Raw genomic sequence first — 21,944 nt, 5'->3', positions numbered from 1 at the left:
ATTTCTCCTCTGGGGGAAGCTTTGGGAGAAGCAGCTGAGGGGCCTGGCCCGCCTCCTGCTGCGATTTCCCTGTGCCTTAGGGCGGCCATGGGTAGATCATCCCTGGAGTATCTCCCACAGGGAGGAGAGCACAGCACAAGGCCTGGCGCCGGCTTGTCACACTCTTGTCCACAAGGAATGGATCTAGTCCTGTGACCCAGGCCAGTGCTGGGTGTCTGCAGACATCACATTTCTGACACCAGCTGCGGCAGGCACGGGGACTGTTTTACGAGGAAACAGAGGCTCAGAGACGTTGAGTAACTTGCCCGGACTCCACCAGCTAATAGTTTAGCCGATCCAGGAGTCCTCTTTAGGTCTGTGTGACACCAAAAGCCCAGTTCTTCCTGTTACAATCAGGCCCAGGAAAGGATCGAGATGTTTCTCACGAGCTGGGTTCCCCGGATGCTCTGGGCTGCTGGGCTCTTCGCAGTTGCTCAATAAAAGTGCTAAATGAATGGGTTTGTGCTCCCCCGTTGACCTGCGTGACTGACAGCTGATGGCTTTGGCCCAAACGCCTGTCTCCACCCTCCGGTTCGGCATCTCCCTTTGGGGTGTGTGATCTTGAAAACAGTGACCCTCTCCTTTCCACCTTGGACAGCGTCTCCGAGTGGCGTCAGGAGAGCAGCGGGGGATTACCAGCACCCTGATGCCTGCAGGCTCTGGCCCAGATTCCCGGGCACGGACGTGGGGGTGATTGTCAGCCGCATGTGTACGAAGAGCTTGTGCAAATGCTCCCCATCCCCCGACCTCCCAGCCCCGTTGGGGGGGTGGCTGCCAGATTCTGTTCTGGAACACTAGCCGGGGGGCGGGGGGAGGTCTGGCCTTGTGTCCTGGCTGCCGTGCCTGTTCATTTGTGTCACACAGCTGTGTGCAAAGAGCCTGCAGGTGGCTCGTGGGTCACGTGCCCACCCCGTGTTGCTTCTACCTGGTAGGTGGAGCCCCGCGTCCCACGCACGATGGCTGCCGCGTCTGAAAGGCCTTCACAACGAGGGATGTGACGGCATCCATGCAAAATCCCTGGAGCCTTTAGAAGCACTCCAGGCTGCTTCCTCCCATGTCGAGGTTCTGAGTTTTCATCCTCAGAAGAAAACCAGCATCTGAATCTTCCAGCGATGCAGGGTGGGGTCCTCGCTGCAGGGTTGGAGGTCGTTCCCAGACCTAGAGGTGCTGCCATGAACAAGGACCCCCATCCTGGGGGACTGGAGTGCCGGCTGCCCGCTGTGGATCGTTTGGGGGAAGCCGTGCTGCCTCTCGGCCCCGTCATCCCTCTGCTGCACAGACACTGTGAGCACCCCCCCTCACCCCCCGCCCCCAGGTTCTCCCGAACATTGCGGGGACTGTGCACCTGGCCTGGCCTCCAGTCCGCTCTCCGCGGCCTTTAGGACCCCCTGCAGGGGCTCAAAGCCACGGCCCCTGCTGCCCTGGAGCCTTTTTAGGTCCACACGGATGGATGCGGGAGTCGGACAGGTGGAGCCCATGTCCCAGAGGCTCTACTGGTACCTGGCAGCCTCAGCAGGCCCCCATCCTCCCCGCACCTCCTCTCCGTGCAGAAACGGGGAACTGGGGAGCCTACCTCCTGGGGGTTCGTGAGGATGATAGGAGTTAATAATGTAATTAAAGGAGTTAATGAATGTAGGAGAGGGCCGGCTTTCAGAAAAGGTCCTCCTCCTGTTTTTCCTCTTGTTCTTATTCCCCCTCCATCTTTTTCTCCCGCTCCAGTCTCACTTTCAAAATTTCTCACCGATTACCTAGTCCTTATACTCATCCAGGATAACTTCTTACACAGCAAGGGCACTGCAGGAGGAGTAGGGACCCTGGGTTCTAATCCTGCCTCTGTCAGTAACAGCTGTGTGACCCTCAGCAAACCATTCTGCCTCTCTAGGTCCAGTTTTCACACCCCTAAAAAACAAAGGGGGTCAAACTGTATGTTATAGATAATAAGAGCTACACTTACCAAGCTCTTGTTTTATGTCAGACACTTTTCCACTTATGATCACTAATCCTTTCAATCTAGGTATTGTTGTTCTTAACATAGTCACTGGGAGCTGGGAGAGATGAAGTAACTTGCCCTCTATCTCATGGCCTGGGGAATGGCCGCCCTGGGTCTGCACCCACCGTCTGGCCAGAGCCCAGGCTCAGCACCTCCTGATGTTCTGGGCACGTGCTTTGTTTCTGATGCGACTGGTTCCTTTGTTCCTTTGCTGCTCTGTTTTGTCCAGCACGCATCTGAGTGTATAGGTGACTTTCAAGATCTATCCCAACATATAGCTCCCTGGGGCAGTCCCAGCCTACTCTGGGCACATATTTATTGGGTGTCCTCTCTGCTTTATGTTAGTTAGTGTACGTCCTCAGATCTTTATGTTCCAGTTTCAAGTACCAAAACAAGCAAACAAAACAAACCTTGGGTGAACTAGACAGTTCATTTTGCTTTAACTACGCTTATCGTATCAGACTCTGCTAGGGGCTCAGTGCATAATGCTAAGAGCCTTGCCCTGCCCTCTCCTGCCCAGATTGTTGGGATGATGGGCACATACCGTATCAGTGAGGATGCCGTCTGGCTGCATAACAAAGACTAACACGACAGAGGCTTAAGCAGGAGAGAAGTTCATTTCTCTTCCACTTCCTAATCCAAGTGTAAGCAGTCATGGTGGCCCAGAGCAGCAGGGACACAGTTTGTTCCTCCTTTGCTGCTCTGCCATCCTCAACATGCAGCCTCCACCTCATGAAATAAGATGGTTGCTTCAGCTCCTGCAATCACATCTGCACTCCAGCCAGGGGGAGAGGAAGGGGCAGGAGTACCTTAAAAGTTAAACTTTCAGCCCCGCTCCCGATGGCCAGAACCTCATTACATGACCACTCCTAGCAGCAGGGGTGGCTGGGAAATGTATTCTTTAGCTGGGCAGCCATGTGCCAGCTGAAACTTTTGTTACCATAGAAGAAAGGGAGGTCAGATACTGGGGGAGCAATTAAGGTCTGTGCCACACACACCAATAACTCCCTTGGTATGTACAGAGTGGTAGTAAATTCTGTGGTAGGGATTACTCAGGAAAAAGGTGAGACCGGGAAAGAGTTCGCCAAGGAGGTGACCTTTGCACTGAACTTTAGAGGCAAGAGAAATGTCTTAGGTCAGGAATGGCAAATGGCACATACGCGCACCAATCTCCCATCCTGAGGCTGGGGCAGACATCATCAGTCAATTATCATCGCATTCTTTCTCCCCGAGCACTGAGGCAGCCTCAGAAACCTCCCTCACATCATGATGGTGGGCCATTGATTGGGTTGGCCTGCTGGTTGAACCCTATTTGCTGTTGCTGTTCTGCCTAGCAAAGGGCTTCCTAGACTTCTCACCCTCCCAAGAAGAAAGAATAAGCTGTAGTGATCTGAGAGTTTCAGCTAGTGGTGTGCACATCTCTTGCCAACTCTGTGTTCAGGGAGGTCATGCTGGTAGCCTGAACTCAGCCATGGTGGGAGTATTGACATCACTGCAATTGGCAAACGTTATAAATCACTCTTTCCCTTGTCCACCAGGGCAGGTTGTTAAACATTTATGAGCACGCCACTGTTTCAGCCTGGTCTTTCAACCTTTCTTAACAAAAATCTTGCTGAAGGTTGAGTACTGATTTCTGTTTTTATAGAGGGCTCCTACTGAACCGTCCTCGGAAGATCTTGCTTTTTCTTGGGGTCACCATTTTGAGCGTCAGTTCCTGCTGAGAACTAAAGGTGTAGCGACGAACGGGGGAGATTTGGGAGACCTGTGGGATTAACAACGGTTGTTGCTGTGTTGTCTGTGGACGACTGACGCTTCGGTGGCAGATGAGATGAGAGGGCGGCGCTAGGAAAGTGACATGGTTCTGCAGAAAGGGGACATATGTTCTGAGATTTTAGGTCACCAATTGGACCATGCTGGACTTTTTCCTGGATAAATGTTCTAGATTATTCATAATCAAGTGGTCAAACCTCTCAGCTGCTGGGTTGCACACCCTGCTGGCCCAGAAGACCACATGTACCATATGTAAGCTGCATCAGTTTCCTTTTCTCCAGTGGTAGGGGGATGGGCCCACGGCCTGTCCAGATGTGCAGACATTTGGTGATTCACTGGCCTAGAATGTCCTCGTTCACCTCCTTGGAAGTGATGCCCCGGGTACCAAAGTCTCCACTTGGATCTGTGAGCAGGTCTGTTGTCCATTTGTGTGGCGGCTTCAGCTACTAACCAGGCAGAGTCCCTGCCCTGCCCTGCCCTTTGGGCCGTGCAGCTCCAGATGTGTGCTCACTTGGGCAGAGCCAGGTCTGTGGCCACGTGGATGGAAGGAGCCACGGAGACCCAGACTCCATGGTCCCTGTGACCAGACGAGGCCCCATCTGGAATGTCCCCACCCTGTTCCCGAAGGTGAGAAGTTCCTCTCTGCTGAAGAACAGCTGTGCTGAGAAGGTGGCCCATCTGGCTGGCAGGACCGCTGGGGCGTGGGAGGGGCGATGCTCGTGGCTTCCTTCCTCCTTGGGCTGGGGGCTCCCCGTCGCGCTTCCTGCCCTGCAGTGTCACTCCCTGGTGCTGATTCTCTGCTCCGGGAAGCCCACCTCCTGATCCCCGCTGCCTGGCTTCCCCCTCCAGCGAATGGTCTGGGTTAGAGGCTGACCCGGCCACTGGGAAGACCCATGGTAGGGCCCAGAAGGGAGTCCCCCCACGCAGGGGTTCCAGGGAAGCTCCCTAGAAGTGCCAGGGAGGCACCTGCAGAAGGATTGAGAATGAGCCAGGTCGAGGAGGGCGGGAAGGGCCTGCCAGGCGGAGGGAACAGAGTAGGACAGTCGCAGAGCTATGGCGCCTGCCTTGTCCAGGAACCGGGGGCCACTGGGCGTGAGCAAAGGGCAAGGAGAAGCACGGGGGGAGGAGGCAGGGGTGGCAGGAGATGGAGGCCTGGTTGTCAGCCTGCTGGGCTCCCACTGTCTCCGGAGGGTCGCCGGTCACATTTGCATCTTAGAGAGGCTTCAGCTTGCGGGGATCCCAGACCCCGGGCAGGGAGGCCAGCTTGGAACCTCCCTCCCCAGAGCCTAGGGCTGAGTGGGTGAGAGAACCTGAGTGTTTAGATTAAGCAAAGCCAGCAAACAAACCCCCAAACCTGCTTCTCGGGGGCGGGAAGGGTGGTAACTGGCCCTCAGCATCCTCGGCGCTCCGGTTCCTGATCTCTGTGGCCAGTTTCCATGTGAGTTAACCTCTCAGCTCCCTGCCTGCAGGAGTCTGCCGGAAGACGGTCTGTCCCCAGATGGGTAGGGGCATGGCTGCCAGGGCCCCCAGGCACCAGGGAGACACAGAGGGACCTACCCCCTGGCTTCGGGGGCCCGGGGTATAGACAGTCCCCGGGAAGCTGTGTGAACCCCGGGCCACCGGCCTCCGGCTGGACAGCCTTTGTCCTCCGTGTCTCCCCTCACACGGCCCGGCCAGAACTGGCAAACCCCTGGCAAGGGCCCTGCCGGGCCGAGTCATCTAGGCGAGTGACTCATGCTGGGGGGGAGAGGGGAAGAGCGGAGGCGGGTGAGTTAATAGCAAACCCGTTACGTCCCCGAGGTCACTTCACATGAGGGACAAACGGCCCATTGAGGTTGGTTTGGCTGCCGGCTGGCTGTAGCAGCACTTGGGGTAGGAGAGTTCATTATCCAGGAAAGCAATGCCAGATTGTCGGGAGGGGGCCCCGCCAGCACGCCCCACTCTTCCTCCCTCCCTCCCACGCGGAGCTGTCTGTTCCCAAGGCTGCCGGCCAGGACCCGGAGCCTGCATCTCAGGTACCCTCTCCCGTGGGGGTCACGGTGGGCCAACGGGCGCGTCCAGGGGCACAAAACATCCTCTCGAATTCACGGTGGACTGGGAACGGGGTGGAAAAAGATCCGGCCCCCAGGGAACCCGCACACACATTTTGGCTATGAAGAGGGCGGACACCCCTAATTCCAGGCCCCCAGAAAGATCTCGCAGTAAAACTATAGTCCACGCCCCTACATCTCCTTTTCACTTTTGTAGTCTGGAAAAAAGTAAAGTGGATATCTCTTCCATGGGCAAAAGCTGTGGTCAGGCAGACTTTAATTCATTCCTTCCCGCCCCCCACCCCATCTCTTTTAAATAGCCCACACTGGCTAAAGATAGAGGGAGCAGCATTGATAGGTACTGAGCTCCCCATCACTGGAGGTTTGCAAGGGTAGGTGGATGAGCATTTAGGGGGCAGACGTTGAAGGGGATTCCAGCAGGGTTTGTGGTTGCCAGATAAGCCTTGAAGACCCTTCTGAGAGGGTGCAGAAGAGCCGGGGAGGGAGCCCGCTTCCCTACCCTTTCCACGCCGACCGGCCACCGCTCCTGGCAATGGGCTGGGGCGTTGTCAAGAGCATGTGGCCGCAGTCCAAGGGGCCAGGCCGGCTGGCAGCTCCCTGGGGACAACATCGCCTTGGTCACTGCGGTGCTTTGAGCGTGGCCACAGAGGCCCTGTTGTCCCCTCTTCTCTGCTTAGATCCCGCTCCGATCCCGTTGTTCCCGCTGACGTGGAACTAGGGCAGGCCGGTGACTCAGCCTCGTCCCCACGCTGCAGCAGTGGCAAGCTGCTTTCAGCTCTCGAGCCCTCGGAGCAGGGTGCCTGCCTGAGAAAAGTGGCAAGGAGACCAGGACAGTGATGGCCCCTGGGGACCTGGGGATGTCCTGTCCCCCCGGGAAGGTGGCCTGGCCAAGTCTCCTGGCAGCCTTGGGGGTGACGAGTCCGCAGGCTGGCACGGTCACTCGCTGCTTTGAGGCTGGGTCGGCAGCAGGCCGGCCACTCCCCTGAGGCCCCTGGTGTGACTCTGCAGAGCCATCGGAAGGGCCCGGGGGAATTTCCCATCAGCTGGGGGGTGTGGGAGGCTGAGTGTCCCCCACCCCCATCTCTGTACCTCCAGCCTCTACTGGTTGCTAGGAAGTTGGGGACTTCAATCCATTCCAAAGCCCTGTCTAGGGGACTTGGAGTGGGAACGGAGGGTTGTGGGACGTGTAAAGAGGGAATAATCAGGAATAAAACATGAGTCATCAAAAGAAGAGACTTCCTCCTCCCCCATCGTATCTGGGTGATAACTCACCAAGCCAGAGCCCCAGACAGCCGAACTGGCCAATCAAAAGCCCATTGGCCGCACGAATAAACAATTGAGTCTCCAAAGCCACGGCCAGAGTTCAGCTGGTGAGTGGTCACCTTGCAGGGTCCTAATTTCCGCCCTGTCCTTCTGCCTTCTGTGTTAGGAGCCGCTTTCCCCTGCCCTGGCTCCCAGGGTCCTGTAGGGTTTAATATCATGGCAGTAAAATTTGCAGCGAATCTGAAAGATAGGAGGGGTGGGCAGTGCTGCCCTCCTGGTCATGCTGTCATAGGACGCAGGGGAACTGCAGCTGGTTCAGGCCTGAGCGTCTGTCAACTGGAGTCGAGGGCTCCGGCTCGCCGGGGGGTGGGGAAGCCTGTTTGCTTGGGGCCCGAAGGCCAGGAGCTTCCTTTCGTGGCTCGAAAGCATGATTTAGAAGAGAAAGATTTTGTTTAAAAAGTCCCCAGCCTCCGAGATAAGGGCCAGGCCCCTGTGGTCAGAGTTTGCTGTAAGTGTTCCGAGCAAAGCAGGCTGGAGTGAGAACTGGGAAGTTCGGGGAACAGACTGATCACGTGCTAAGAGAACGGCATTCCCCTTTGAAGTGAAACCTCCTGGTTGCATTTCAGCAGCCAGGCAGATGGTGTAAGGGTGTTTTGTAGCCTACACGCCAGTTAAATGTCAGCCTTACCCACAGATGGGCTTCACGGGAAGATTCAAAATCAGGCCGCCTGAGAGGCTCAGTGGTCTGAAGCGTGGTTTTGCTGCTGATTCCACGGGGTGACAAAGGGACACGGGTTCCGGAGGCCTGGTCCAGTGCAGGCAACGCCCTGCCTGTCACCCTGAATGCTGGGGCCGGGGCTGGTCTGTGTGAGGCTGGCAGGAGTGCAGGGAGTCCAGGGGAGCCTCAAAGGGCCCTCTGCCCCTTTGGGCCGGTTCCCTGGCAGGAGTCCCCGTGACCCTGCCATCCCGCAAAGGGAACTGAACCCTGTCATTCCGCAGGATCTAACAGGGTCTCAGGGGCAGTCTCCATTGCAGGCCTGGAGGCGAGGAAGCAACGGGCTCAAGGGGTCTCCTGGGGGGCCCTGGGGTGGTCGCTCTGATATTTAAATGGAAATGACAGGCAGGGAGCCATTAGGGGCAAGACCTGGGGGAGGCCGTCCAGGCAGAGAGGACAGCTATGAGGCTCAGGTGTCCGGCAGCAGGAGGCAGACCGGAGGAGAGGGAGGAGGCCGGGGGCGCCGAGTGAATAGGTGAGGCTGCAGCGGTGGGTAGAGGCCAGGCACCTGGGACCTCGGCGACCTCGGTAAGGAGTCTGCACTCCACTCTTAAGCTGTGGGAGGTGACGGAGTCTGATCTCACTTTTAAAGCCTCGCCGTGAGTTCTAGGGCGAAGGGAAGTGAGAGCAAGGCAGGAAGAGCAGGTCAGTTGGGAGGTTTTGCCGGAATGCAGGGGAGAGGGGACCCCGGCAGGGCAACAGCCAGTTGTGGAATTTTGAGGCATTTTGTGAGCCAGTTGTTAAGCAAAGTCATTATTAAAATTTTAGTTATATATTAAGTGTATATAAAGTATGTGATTTCCATTTCATACAATGTATGTTGTATGAAAAATATACGATCAAAAATAAATTATATATAAATTATTATTTAAAATTAAATCTTATGGAATTATCACACAATCCAGCAATTCCACCTCTGAGTATATACCCCCAAAAGAATTAAGTGCAGAGACTCAAAGACATGTTTGTACGCCCACGTTCGTAGCAGCATTATTCACAGTAGCCAAAAGGTGGAAGCATCCCAAGTGTCCATCGATGGATGAATGGATAAACAAAATATGGTATATACGTACAATGGGGTGTTATTCAGCCTATAAAAAGAAGGAATTTCTGACACACGCCAAAACATGTGTACCTGGAATAACAAACCTGAAGACATTATACTAAATGAAATACGCCAGACACAAGGACAAATATTACGATTCCACCTTACATGAGGTACCTCGTGCAGTCAAATTTGTAGAGACAGCAAGTAGCATGGTGGTCGCCAGGGTCTGGGGTGAGGAGGAGGGGGAAATGGGGAGTTACTGTTTAATGAGAGTAGAGTTTCAGTTTGGGAGGATGAAGACAGTTTTGGAAGTGGATGGGGGTGACGGTCGCACAACAGCGTGAATGCACTTAGTGCCACTGAACTGTACACTTAAAGGTGGTTGAAATGGTAGATTTTATATTGTATATATTTTACCACAATAAAAATGCATCGCTCTATCAGAAAAAATTATAAAATTAAATCGTAGATGTATATGGTATGAATTAAATTACTTACAAGTAATTATATTAAGAACAAAGATAATAAATACACAAAGCTCACCCCTTCCGAAGTATCTTACCACATTTAACCATCATCTTTGTTCTTTTTTTCTTTTTGAGTTAATTTATTTTTTATTTATTTATTGGAGTAAAATTGCTTTACAATGTTCTGTTAGGTTCTGCTGTACAATGAAGTGAATCAGCTATATGTATACCTATATCCCCTCCCTCTTGGACCTCCTTCCCCCTCCCCTCCCCACATATCCCACCCATCTAGGTGGTCACAGAGCACCGAGCTGAGTTCCCAGTGCTATACAGCAGGTGCCCACTAGCGATCTGTTTTACACATGGTAGTGTATTTATGTCAAACCTAATCTCCTAATTCGTCCCACCCTTCCCTTCCCCCTCTGTGTCCACATGTCTGTTCTCTACATCTGTGTCTCTATTCCTGCCCTACAGATAGGTTCATCTGTATCATTTTTCTAGATTCCACATATATGCGTTAATATATGATATTTATTTTTCTCTTGCTGGCTTACTTCACTCTGTATGACAGACTCGAGGTCCATCCACATCTCTACAAATGACCCAATTTTGTTCCTTTTTATGGCTGAGTAATATTCCATTGTATATACATACCACATCATAACTCCAAGTGGATTAAAGACCTAAATGTAAGACCGGACACTATAAAGCCCTTAGAGGAAAACATAGGAAAAACGCTCTTTGACATAAACCACAGCAAGATCTTTTTTCACCCACCTCCTAGAGTAATGAAAAGAAAAACAAAAATAAACAAATGGGGCCTAATTAAACTTAAAAGCTTTTGCACAGCAAAGGAAACCATAAACAAGAGGAAAAGACAACCCTCAGAATGGGAGAAAATATTTGCAAGTGAAGCAATGGACAAAGGATTAATCTCCAAAACATCCAAACAGCTCATGGAGCTCAGTATCAAAAAAACAAACAACCCAATTAAAAACACAGGCAGAAAACCTAAATAGACATTTCACCAAAGAAGACATACAGAGGGCCAAGAGGCACTTGAAAAGATGTTCAGTAATTAACATCACTAATTATTAGAGAAATGCAAATCAAAACTACAATGAGGTATCGCCTCACACTGGTCAGAATGGCCATCATCAAAAAATCTACAAACAATAAATGCTAGAGAGGGTGTGGAGACAAGGGAATCCTTCTGCACCATTGGTGGGAATGCTGATACAGCCACCATGGAGAATAGTATGGAGGTTCCTTAAAAAACTAAAAATAGAACTACCATATAACCCAGCAATCCCACCACTGGGCATATACCCTGAGAAAACCATAATTCAAAAGGACACATGGGGCTTCCCTGGTGGCGCAGTGGTTGAGAGCCCGCCTGCCGATGCAGGGGACGCGGGTTCGTGCCCCGGTCCGGGAAGATCCCACATGCCGTGGAGCGGCTGGGCCCGTGAGCCGTGGCCGCTGAGCCTGCGCGTCCGGAGCCTGTGTTCCGCAACGGGAGAGGCCACAACAGTGAGAGGCCCGCGTACCGCAAAAAAAAAAAAAAAAAAAAAAAAAGACACATGTATCCCAATGTTCATTGCAGCACTGTTTACAATCGCCAGGACAGGGAAACAACCTAAATGTCCAACGACAGATGAATGGATCATCTTTGTTCTTGAGTTCTTCACCTCTGCTGTATCTCTATGGTAGAAACACTGTATAACGGCAGCTACTGCAATCTCTTCCCAGCCCCAGTTTCTTTTTTTTTTTTTTTAATTAATTTTTATTGGAGTATAGTTGATTTACATTGTGTTAGTCTCAGGTGTACAGCAAAGTGATTTGGTTATACATATACATATATCCACTCTTTTTTAGATTCTTTTCCCATACAGGTCATTACAGAGTATTGAGTACGAGTTCCCTGTGCTATACGGTAGGTCCTTAATAGTTATCTATTTTATATATAGTAATGTGTATATGTCCATCCCAATCTCCCAATTTATCCCTCCCCGCCCTTTGCCCCCGGTAACCATAAGTTTGTTTTCTACATCTGTAATTCTGTTTCTGTTTTGTAAATAAGTTCATTTGTACCATTTTTTAGATTCCACATACAAACGATATCCAGCCCCAGTTTCAATGGTGTCTCATTGGTAGCCCCAAATTGGCCAAGATGGGAATACTTACACCACAGAAATAGGCAAATGCTACATATCAGGTAGAGTTGTTTTTGCTGGTTGTTAAACCTTAGGCACATACCTCTGGCAGCGGGGGCGGGCCGGAGAGGGGGAACCTGAGGGCAGAAGTAGACTGACCCACGGATATGTTTGAGGCAGACACTTCCTGATGGCTTGGATGTGGTGGAGAGGGAAAGGGAGAACTCGAGGGTGATGCCTTGATATTTGGCTTGAGCGGCTAGGTAGATGGTGGTGCCATTTACCGAGGTGTCGGCTGAAGGGGCTTGGGGGCTGTGGAAGGCTCAGCAGCTGATGCACCCGAGGCTCTGGGGCTCAGGGAGGCCCTGCTGGGCGCCAGGTGCACGTAGAGCGGAGACCATATGGCCCCTGCCCCAGAGGAGCCAGATGGTCCACTGCATGGGGTGTCCAGTCCAAAGGCCCGGTTTTGCTGGGCAAAGAGCCACCATCCTCCCTCTGCTCCCCATACCACCCCCCTGGAGCATGGGGTCAGGGATACTGACCGGTGAGCCAAATGGCTGTTTCCGCCCATCCATTTCCTCTTCCCGTTCTTCCCATGCTTTGTAAGGGTCACTCCACCTGGGCTGGAGCTGTGGGGTTTCCCTTGAGGCCTGCTCCTTCCATCTCCAGAAAGGCTTCATATTTATACCTTTCTCACCCAGCCCGGGCCTCCAGCTTTGCTTATGAAAACTTGCTGTCTGAGTGCCCCCCGAGCCTCCTCAGGACTGCCACCTGCTGGCCAGCGTTCACTGCTGACTGCAGGTTTTGTGGCTTATGAGACATCTTTGGGAGAGGCAGCTTTGGCCTAAAGGGATGATTCAGATGGGAATTTAAGGTCTGTAGGAGTGTCCTGGGGCCGCTGTAACAAAGAACCACAAACTGGGGGGCTTAACACGACAAAAAATTATTCTCTCACAGTTGGAGACCAGAAGCCTGAAATCAAGGTGTCAGCAGGGCAAGCTGTCTCCGAAGGCTCTGGGGAAGAGTCTCTCCTTGCTGCTTCCAGCTTCTGGGGTCCCAAGTGTTACTTGACTTGTGGCTGCATCACTCCCATCCCTGCCTCTGACTTCTTGAGGCCCTTTTCTCTGCGCCTCTGTGTCTTCTCCTTTTTGGTCTCTATAAGGACACTGGTCATTGGGTTCAGGGCTCACTCTAATCCAGGGTGATCTTGATCTTTTTTTTTTTTTTTTTTTTTTTTTTTTTGGCGGTACGCGGGCCTCTCACTGTCGTGGCCTCTCCCGTCGCGGAGCACAGGCTCCGGACGCGCAGGCTCAGCGGCCACGGCTCACGGGCCCAGCGGCTCCGCGGCATGTGGGATCCTCCCGGACCGGGGCACGAACCCGTGTCCCCCGCATCGGCAGGCGGACTCTCAACCACTGCGCCACCAGGGAAGCCCTAATCCAGGGTGATCTTGTCTCAAGATCCTTAGCTTCATTTGTCTGCAAAGATCCTTATACCAAGACAGGTCTCATTCTGAGGTTCGGAACGGACATATGTTTTGGGGGGCCCACCATTCGCCCCGCTACATGTCTCGTGGTGGACCTGTGAGGTAGCTGGCCCCTCTGACGTCCCCCTGATCGCACCTTCCCCTTGGGCCAGCCCTACAGACGGTCTTGCCGTCCCCCGTGGCCTTGGGAGAGCGCACCGTCACAGAGCGTGGACGCACTGCGGCTCTTTTCCTCTCGCCACATTTAAGCTCATTTTCTTCCCTCTGGTGCTGCCGCTGATTGTCTTATCTGCCCAGCCCCCCCAGGATTGTCCGTCCAGACCCCGGCCCTGACGGCTCATGCCTGGGACAGGGGGTCAGGGCACCCTCCCCATCCTACAGGCCTCGGGCCTTCCTAAAGTCCTGGAGCCCCAATTTGTACACAGTCATCAGAAGTGATCAAAGGATGGAGGATGATTAAAGGGCCGGGGACGCATGATTTAAGCTGAGAAAGAGGCCAAGGAGCAACTGGATTGTCTTCGAGTTTGGAGGAGGTAATTATTACTTGAAGGGTGGTGCCCAGCTGTTTCCCATCTCCTCTGAGGACAGAAAAAAAGAGGAAATAAATGATGTACAATTAGAGCGGTTGGTTAGATACAAGGGTGAACTTCCTGGCTGGGAGCGTGGCCAAGTGCCGGGGTCGGTTTCCTGAGGGAACATGGGGGAATCTCCTTACCTGGACGTGTCTAGGCCCGGCAACGGCGGCCTCAGTGGTTAAGTGAAGGGGGGCCAGAGGCAGGCAGGGGGATGGACTGGATGGGGTCTGGAGCACAGTCGTGCCAACATTCTGGCCTCGGAGGTCCGCTCCCTCCTGCCATTGTCCTTTGGGTTCCCATAGGGGAGCATTTGGGTGAGGCATGCACCCTGGCTGGGCTCCCTGAGGAGATAAGCTTAAGTATGTTTAGCTCCACTGTGAATGGAAGTGAATAATGCACAATAAGCTGAACCTATGCGAATCTGGTAGAACTCCAAGCCAGCTCCCTGGGAGAACAATCGCATGGGTGTGTCTACACTCACCAGGTGCTTTTCATAAAAACACTGGAGAATAATGCTGTGGCCCAGGCTGGATGCTGCTCTGTCTCGGAGACCCAGCATCTTCCCAGGGGGTTATGGCATTAGGCTGTTTCTTAGAAGCAGTGGACCACCAAACCCCCAAATACAGGGTGGACAGGTGGCCAGAAGATTGGACTATCGGGTGGGTCCAGGTGCTGGTTTTCAGACAAGAAATGCCCCGGCTGGTGTGGAAGCCACCAGGGGTGCTATTAATGACAGTGGCGACTCCATTTCTGAAACCCCAGCTCCCAGGCAGAGGGTGTGTGCACATCTGAAATGTCTGTGGTTTTGCAGTTCCTTGTCCACAAACTCACTTGGTTGAAAATAGTTCAAAATATCCAAAGCATGGGGGAGGGAGAGACTGCTTCTTTTCTTAAAAAGGAAGGACTCGATTTCATCAACTTAAAAAAGCTCCTCATGGCTAGCGCATTGCATTCTCCGCAAGACGCCCTGAATAACCGGGATGGCGATCAGGCCTCAGCATCCCCTGGGCATTTGGGATCTTTCAGAACTGGGGGCGTGGGGGCTGGGAGGGGAGTGGCACTGACCAGTCTGAGACCCAGGACGAGCTCTCGGGCACTTGCATGCCACCCGGAGGGCACCGTATTGCCGAATTGCCCACCAGCACAGAGAGCGTCTTTCCCTGCTATTCTCACACAGGCCCCCGACTTGGAGCAGAGGCCCTGGGTCTAAGGAAATGGGAGGATAGGCAGGAGTGCCTAACTGGCTGGGGGGATTGGAAGAGACCCCCCCACCCCCATTGTTGGTGCCAGACCTGGAGGGCCCTTCCCGGCTGCTCTTCAAGTTCCAGCCCATCCTTTTGTCCCCAGCCCTTGGGACCTGCCTGCCTTGTAGGTAATAGGGCTTAATCAATGTTTGTCGAATGTACGGAGAAGGGTAGAAATTAACTGCCCAGGAGGGCAAGGCCAGGCCTGAGGTGTGGGCCAGATGGGGCCGAGCCTCACCGGCAGGCCCCTTGCTCCCCGTCCCCTCCCCCAACTCCTCCCTTCAGATACTTTGAAATATCTGCTCCTTACCAGGGAGAACACGGGGTCTACGCTCTGCCTTCAGGAAGCCCCTTGTTGTGCAGCGTTGGCGTGGCACGTGTCCCTGGAGGTTCTGACAAGGGTGTTCCGTCCCTGCCCCGCGTCCCCGGTGGGCCAGCGCCTTCTCTGACACCGCCCCCGAGGGTGCAGCAGCGGCCTCGGGGGCCGTGGGCTGGGGGTAGGGAGCAGCTGGAGAGGTGCCCCGAGAGGGTGGGATTTGGCGCCCCCCTCCCCGCCCCGGGTCACGTGACTGGCGCTCGCCCCTCGGCTCTTGGCCAACAAGCTGGGCTCCTGCCGGCCCCCAGTCCGAGCGCTTAACCCTTGGAGGCGCTGCGCGCGGGAAGACGGCGGCGAACTTTGTTTGGCTGCGTAAATAAAACCTCCCGCAGAAGGAACCCTGCGCCCCAGGGAAAGGGAGGAATCTCTTCCCCCCTCGGCGCCGCCCCCGCGCCGCCGCCCGACCTCCACATCCGCCCACATCTGGCCGCAGCGGGGCGTCGTGGGGGGAGGGCGCCGGGGCCGCGTCCGTCGCCGTCCCCTGGGCGCGGGCCAGGCGGGGAGAAGGGGGGCTCTCGGGTCGGGCGCCCGGGACTCGGCCTGTCCCCGCGGCGGCCGCTCGGGTCCCAGCCCCCCAGGCCCAACCTTGACAGGCGGGCGGAGCAGCCAGTGCGAGAAGCGGAGGCCGGGCCGCGGGTGCGGGAACCTGATCCGCCCGGGAGGCGGGGGCGGGGCGGGGCGGCGGCGCGGGGAGCAGGGAGCGCCGGCGCCCGCCCGCCTCCCCCATTCATTCAGCCGAGCCCGGGGGCCGAGGGGCTCCGGCGGCCAGCTCTGCACGGCGGGAGCGCGGGCGCGGCCCCCCAGCCAGCGCGCAGGGCCCGTGCCGGCCGGGGCGCTTCCTCGCCGCCGCCCTCCGCGCGTCGCGCCGCCCGCGAGCCACCATGTCCGACCCCGCGGTCAACGCGCAGCTGGACGGGATCATTTCGGACTTCGAAGGTGGGTGCCGGCCGGCCACCGCGCCGCGGGCGTGCTCGGGGGCCCCTCGGGGCGGACCTCAGGCGAGACGGGGGCGCGGACGGGGAGGGAGGACCCCGATGGGGCGTCCTCCCGCCGCGCCTCCCGCCCCGCGCCCGCGTCGCCTCCGTGGAGCACCCCGTCAGGGGGACGCGGGGACCGCGCGCCCTCGCTGGCCCCTGCGCTCGCCCTGCGCGCTGCCGCCGGGTTTCCTTCCTTTTATTGTTGTTTGTGTTTGCCGAGCGACGACAGTCTCCTCGAGGGCTCGCGGGGCTTCCTCAAACGGCCCTGGCGCACGGTTTCCCTCTCAGCTGTCGCTCAGTCCGCTCCCTCCCGCGCTCCCCGTCGGCCTCGGGGCCCTGGCCCTGCGGCGGGTTGGGGGAGTTCGCTACCCGCCCCCGCGTCCCGCCCGCAGGACAGCCCCCTCCCCCACACCAGTTTCGGAGCCGGGGCTGAGCCGAATCCGGGCTGGGCAGGGACCCGAGTGGACACGGCCCAGGCCGCGGCGAGTGTAGGGGGGGCGTCCCATCGGTCCCCATCCGGGCCTGGGGACATCCTCCTCCTCCTCCCGGAGTCCGGCTGTGAGGGGAGGAGGGGCCTGCTTGCCGGTTGGGAGTGCGTTTTGGTCCCCTCCCCCCTCCGGGGTTTACACAGTGTTCAGAGACTTGGGGGGCTTCTCCCGCTGGATGCGGTAGGGCATCCCGGTCCTGGGCTCGTGTGTGTGGCTTTCGTGCGTCCTCGTGACTGCCTGTGGCTCTGCGTACTGCGTGTTGGGGAGTAAATAAAGCGGTCGGAAGGGAAGCTCACACAATAGTCTCCAGCACTTAGGGGCCGGATTTCTGAGGGGCGGGTCTGCCTCTGCTGGGATCTGGAGCCCCCGCCCCTCGGAGGGGCTCCCAGGCAGCCTTGGGCAGAGCCCTCTGGTGGACCTGGCCTTGGGAAGGCTGGGTTGAAAGGAGTTAACAGACGTCCAGGTGCCATGCCTTGCGGGGAGGTCCCCCTCCCCCAAGGGCAGAATCAGGACTGAGATCTGGGGGTCCAGAGCCCAGCCATGCACGTGGCCCACTTCTCCAGGACCAGAGCCTGGCTGGGCCCCAAGCAGAGCCCCAGAGACTGAGATTCTGGGCTGGGCCTGGACTGGCTTAGCAGGGGGTGGAGAGACAGGAGGGGGTGGGGTCCAGTGGCCGGCTGGCCCTGTGCGAGGGATGGGTCCGCTGGGGGCTGGCTCTGTGGTTGGAGCACTTTTCCGACTCCTACACTGAGCACTGAACAAGGGGAGTGTGGGTCTGCAGAGCTGTGACGGCTTTTGTACCCCAACATCGGGACCTCTTGGGGTGCATGCTCATACCCAGCGTGCTCCCCGAGTCTCCTTCCTTCTGTTTCGCCTTCCGCTTGCCCCCAGCAGCCCTCCCGCAGCTCCTCAGGGGCCTTTCATCTCCTGAGTGTCTGAGCGGGAGAACTGGCCAATCTGGAGACTGCTGCCGCCTTCAGGTTCTGCGCTGTGTGTACTTTTCTCCTGTGGCCTGTGGCAGTTAGGTTGGCTTGCGGTCCCTAACCTGGAAGCAGAGCTTTCTGGGCTTTCTGGGGATGCGATGGGAGCCCTGAGGCAGGATGGGGAGGGGGAGGTTTGGGGGTCGTGTGGTCTGTCACAGTTCGTGCCACGTAGGCTGTTAGTGCCCCTCCCTCCCGGCCCCGCGTGCGACTCCATCCTCACCCCGAAGTGCCCCATCTGGAGACGCTGGTGGCCTCTGAAGCTGCTTCCCAGGCGGCTTCTCGAGGCTGTCATTTAGTTGGAGACAATGGCCTCGTTGAGACCGTCCTGGTGCAGCAGTTGGCAGCCCTGTGCCTTCAGGGGGAGATTTCTCACTCTTAGGGAGCACGGCCTCGGACCCCCTGGTTCCCTGTGTGTCAGCCTCTCCATTGTGTGCCCTGGAGAGCCGTTGTGCTCTGAAGACAGGAGAGTTAGAGCCCCCCGAGTGCACCTGGTGCGCGCGTGTGTGTGTGTGTGTGTGGCGGGTGGGGGGGGGGCTCCGCACAGAAAGGCGGCCTCCCTAAGAGCCCCAGGAACTTGGAGTGGAGTTGGGTTTGGGGGCTGATAGCCTCGAACAGAGAGACGTGGGAAGGAGCGATCAGGGAAGGAGGAGAGTGTCTGAGCCAGAGCAGCAGTGGGTGATACAAGCTGGCAGAGCCAGGGCAGAGGAAGGTCGTGTGGAGGAGACACAATCTGACTGCGGCGGGAGGAGGAGCGCGTTCAGGCAGCGACAGAAGCGGGGGAGGCCGGAATGAGCTGGTCCATTAGGACTGGGGCATAAAGAGGGGCCAGCTTGCCACGTCCGGACGGCGAGGCCCAGGTGTGCCCACCCGCCGGGGGCCCGGACCGTCCTGCGGAGGCAGCCGGAGTGGCCGAGCTCGGAGCCGGAGAAGTGCTGGTCTGTTTCTCTGGGGCAGTGGGGGGCCTGGGCCCGGGCTGCCCACTCGGCGTCTCAGTTCCCGCAAGGTAGGGTCGCAGTCCCGATAGTCCCTGAGGCTGGCGGACCTGGCCCCGTCTCCAAGCGCATGTCGATGGCCGAAGGATGGAGGCCCCAGGGGCCCCCAGCGAAGCCGGGTTCTGAGCAGGCTGGAGTCCTGCAACGGGGGTCGACGGGCTCTGATGGGGTGTTTCCTGGAGGTTTGGGGCGATGGCAGTATCCAGGCCAGAGCAGCATGCCCTGCAGGGCAGACAGATAGCTGCCCCAGCTGGATATGTGGGGGGGGGGGGGGTATGGAGCGGGCACCCACCGTTAAGTTCTGCTGGTGCCCCACATCCCGGGCACATCCGCCCCCTTCCCTGAGGAACGCTCTTCTCTTTTCATCCTATTAGTCCTGCCTGTCCGCTTCCCCACCCTGGAGGACTGAGGGCGAGATCCTTAAGCTTCGTCACATCACCGAGGTGGCACGGGGATTCAGCCTGTCTTCTATTCTGGACGCGTCTGTGGATTCAGGTCTCCCGGAGGCCTGAGAGGGTGGCAGTGTCCTCCATGGATGCAAACCTCCCACACTGGTCTTTGCTCTCGCTCTAAGGAGGATCTCAGGGCTCCATGGAGAGCCCCATCTAGGGGCAAGAAAAGTATTTTGTGTTTTGCTGATGCGATTTTTTTTTGAGAGAGTCTCATTTTCCACTTTCCCCTGTTTGAAGATGGGCCTCAGGTGGCTTCCGCGCCCATCACTCCCTGGGTGATGGGGTGGCCCGAGCGGTGACGTAGTCCCCTATCTGGCTGCCAGGCACAGAGCAGTCGAACGGCGTGTTCTCTAGTGAACGCGGGCCAAATCTGCTATCGCAAACGCTACTACAACTCTGGTCTTTGTGTAACAAAAGCCCTTCCAAGTGCCAGCTGTTGGCCTACTTTCCCTAGCAGTGTTTGCTGTAACCAGATTTGCACGCGGAGAAAGAATCCTAAAAGTCCTTGATGTTGGTTGAAACACAGTCTGGCCCAGGACCCGGGAGCTCCGGACCCAGCGCCTTGTTCTCCCGCCTAGAGGACGTGTCTGCCCTTCTGAGCCCTCTGCCGTCTCCTCGAGGACCCTGCCAGCCAGGTCCTGGAGCCCAAGCAGGCCCTAGGCCCCAGAGCATGACAACGGGCAGAGGGCAGGGAGAGGGTCTCCTGGGGAGACGAGACCATGCAGATGCACCTGCTTGTCTGGGAGCCCAGACACCTCCTGGACAAGGGCTCCCTCGATGGCTGGATTCAGGTGCCCGTTTCCTCCCAGGAGGACAAGGCCTAGCTTTGTGACAGGTGCAGATCTGCCCCTAATTAATGCCAATTGGCCTCTTGAGGGATGAGTCCTGCTTTTCAGCCAGACTCAAGGCCTCTTGTGAATTCAGCATCCCGCAGTTCTCATCTGGCGGCAGGAGACAGGATCTATGGCGGCGTGAGGTTACTTGGTGGACTGGAGGAGCTGGCCTTGCCAGCATTCTGCTGGACTCTCGAGGAGTGAGTCCTGCTTTTCAGCAGGGGACTGAGGGCACGGCTCTCTGACGGGTCTGACCACCACCGGCTTTGCTGGCCTGCCGCTCTTGTGTCCCGGGCCCGGGACTAGGCTCACCCACCGTCCTGATTTTGAGGCAGAGGGCGGACATACACGTGCCAGGTGGCAGAAGCGTCCCCGTCATCGGCTGGGCTGAGGGTCAGAAGTGGGCCATGGAGGTGGGTCGAGCAGGGAGGGACACCCTGTCCTGTGGGGCGTCGGTCTGGAAAGGCTTTCTGGAGGACATGGATCTCTAGGAAGGTTTTTTTTTTTTTGGTTGTGCCGCGTGGCTTGCGGAATCTTCGTTCTCGACCAGGGTTCGAACCTGGGCCCTCGGCATTGGAAGCGCGGAGTCTCAACGGCTGGACCGCCAGGGAAGTCCACGTAGGAAGGTTTGAAAGAGACAAGTGGGTGGAGTTTGCATCCAAAGGGAGAGGGCCTTTGGGGGAAGTGACGGGTAGGGCAGCTGGGAGCCCCGTGCAGGAGGGCAGGCTCACTCTGCCATTGGACAGCTGGGTGGTGGAGGGTGTCTTGGCCCCTGAGCCTCAGTTTCCCCTTCTGTTGAATGGGGTCATAAACACCCGCTGCCTGCAGGTCATCTTGGGGAGATAGCCGACAGCCTGAGCCTGGTGCCTGCTCGCGGGAGCGGAGCTTGAGGTGGGGGGTCAGGTATTTGCAAGGAACAGGTGGGCGTGGATGCCTAAAGCAGGAATCTGGGTGACAGAAGGGAGGGGTTCAGAGGCCACCGGCAAGGGTCTCCCTGAGTGGTGACGGGGCGGTGAGTGAGACTGTGTAGCATGGTCAGCACAGCAGATTCGGAGCCTGCCTGGGGGTCCCCCTGAGTCCAGCAGATGGCCCAGTGGGCATCCCATCACGCTCTTTCGCTGTCAGAGCTTGGAGGCTTGGGTCAGGTGGGCTGCAGGGTTCCTTCACTGGGGAGGTCATTCCAGTCTCCGCTGCATCCCCCCACCCCAGAGCGCCCCAGATGGGTGGACCAAGGGCCCGTCCTACGGGCAGCGACACAGGCGTACGCTGGACCACCTGTCTTTGAAGACAGTGGGGTCTGGCTGCCTGCCCGTGGCTCTGCTGGCTGCCCGCCTTCCTGAAAGGGAGTCGTAACTGGGAGCTGCTGTCGGGGACGGGGCGGGCTGACTGGGGCATCCTCTTCGGCCAGCAGCCCTTTGCGACTCCTGACTGTGTTTCACAGTGTGTTGCAGCTAGGATGATCCCATCTGGGGCCAGTGGGGAGAGCCAGGGCTCAGAGGCCAGAGCTTTGTGCCTCGAGCTCGCCCGCCCCGGGGGCTGGTTAGGTCTGCACCCCTGCGCCCGCTGAGGCTGAGGGCTGGGGGGAGGGTGCCTGGGCGAGGGCTGGGGCCTCTGTGCCTGGGGGAACGAGCCCACCGGAGTGTGAGCCCCCAGGCTCAGCGGCCGCCACGGCTAGCACTGTGCCCAGCACATGGTGGGTACTTGCTCAGGCCACGTTTCTGGGCGAGGCTGTCCTGCTAGTGGAAGCAGCGGCCTGGCAGCCCATTCGTGATGGGACGTCACCAAGGAAGTACTAACGTGCAGGTGGCATGCTTGCCCTGCGGGGGCCGGGGACTTCGCAGCTTGGTGACTGTGGCCTTGGCGTGCCCCTCAGGGGCGCAGCAGCCCGCATCCTGGCGCTGGCTGAGCAGAATGGGGCCTCCCCTTCTCTTCTTCCTTGAACGTTCAGAGTTCGGGGGTGTTGTCACACTCCGAGATCA

At 57.1% G+C, this 21,944-nt stretch overlaps 1 protein-coding gene across 2 annotated transcripts in view; it reads left to right on the top strand.

Moving 5' to 3' along the window:
* Positions 1-1,149: 1,149 nt before the first annotated feature.
* The window catches only part of LOC114484936 (septin-9-like), a 39,849-nt gene continuing 19,054 nt past the window's right edge, over positions 1,150-21,944 (top strand). Inside the window, exon 1 of one of the 2 annotated variants that reach the window (XM_028484530.2) lies at positions 1,150-1,323. In XM_028484530.2, coding sequence (XP_028340331.2) covers positions 1,152-1,323 — 172 coding nt within the window. In that variant the 5' untranslated portion in view covers positions 1,150-1,151. Of the gene's footprint in view, positions 1,324-15,968; positions 16,177-21,944 lie in introns of those variants that run through there. The other variant, XM_028484531.2, reaches the window with a different exon arrangement.

Source organism: Physeter macrocephalus, unplaced genomic scaffold, assembly GCF_002837175.3.
Source record: "Physeter macrocephalus isolate SW-GA unplaced genomic scaffold, ASM283717v5 random_182, whole genome shotgun sequence".
Classification (NCBI taxonomy): Eukaryota; Metazoa; Chordata; class Mammalia; order Artiodactyla; family Physeteridae; genus Physeter; species Physeter macrocephalus.
Note: the sequence above shows the minus strand (reverse complement) of the source record. Positions and strands in the feature narration are given on the sequence as shown.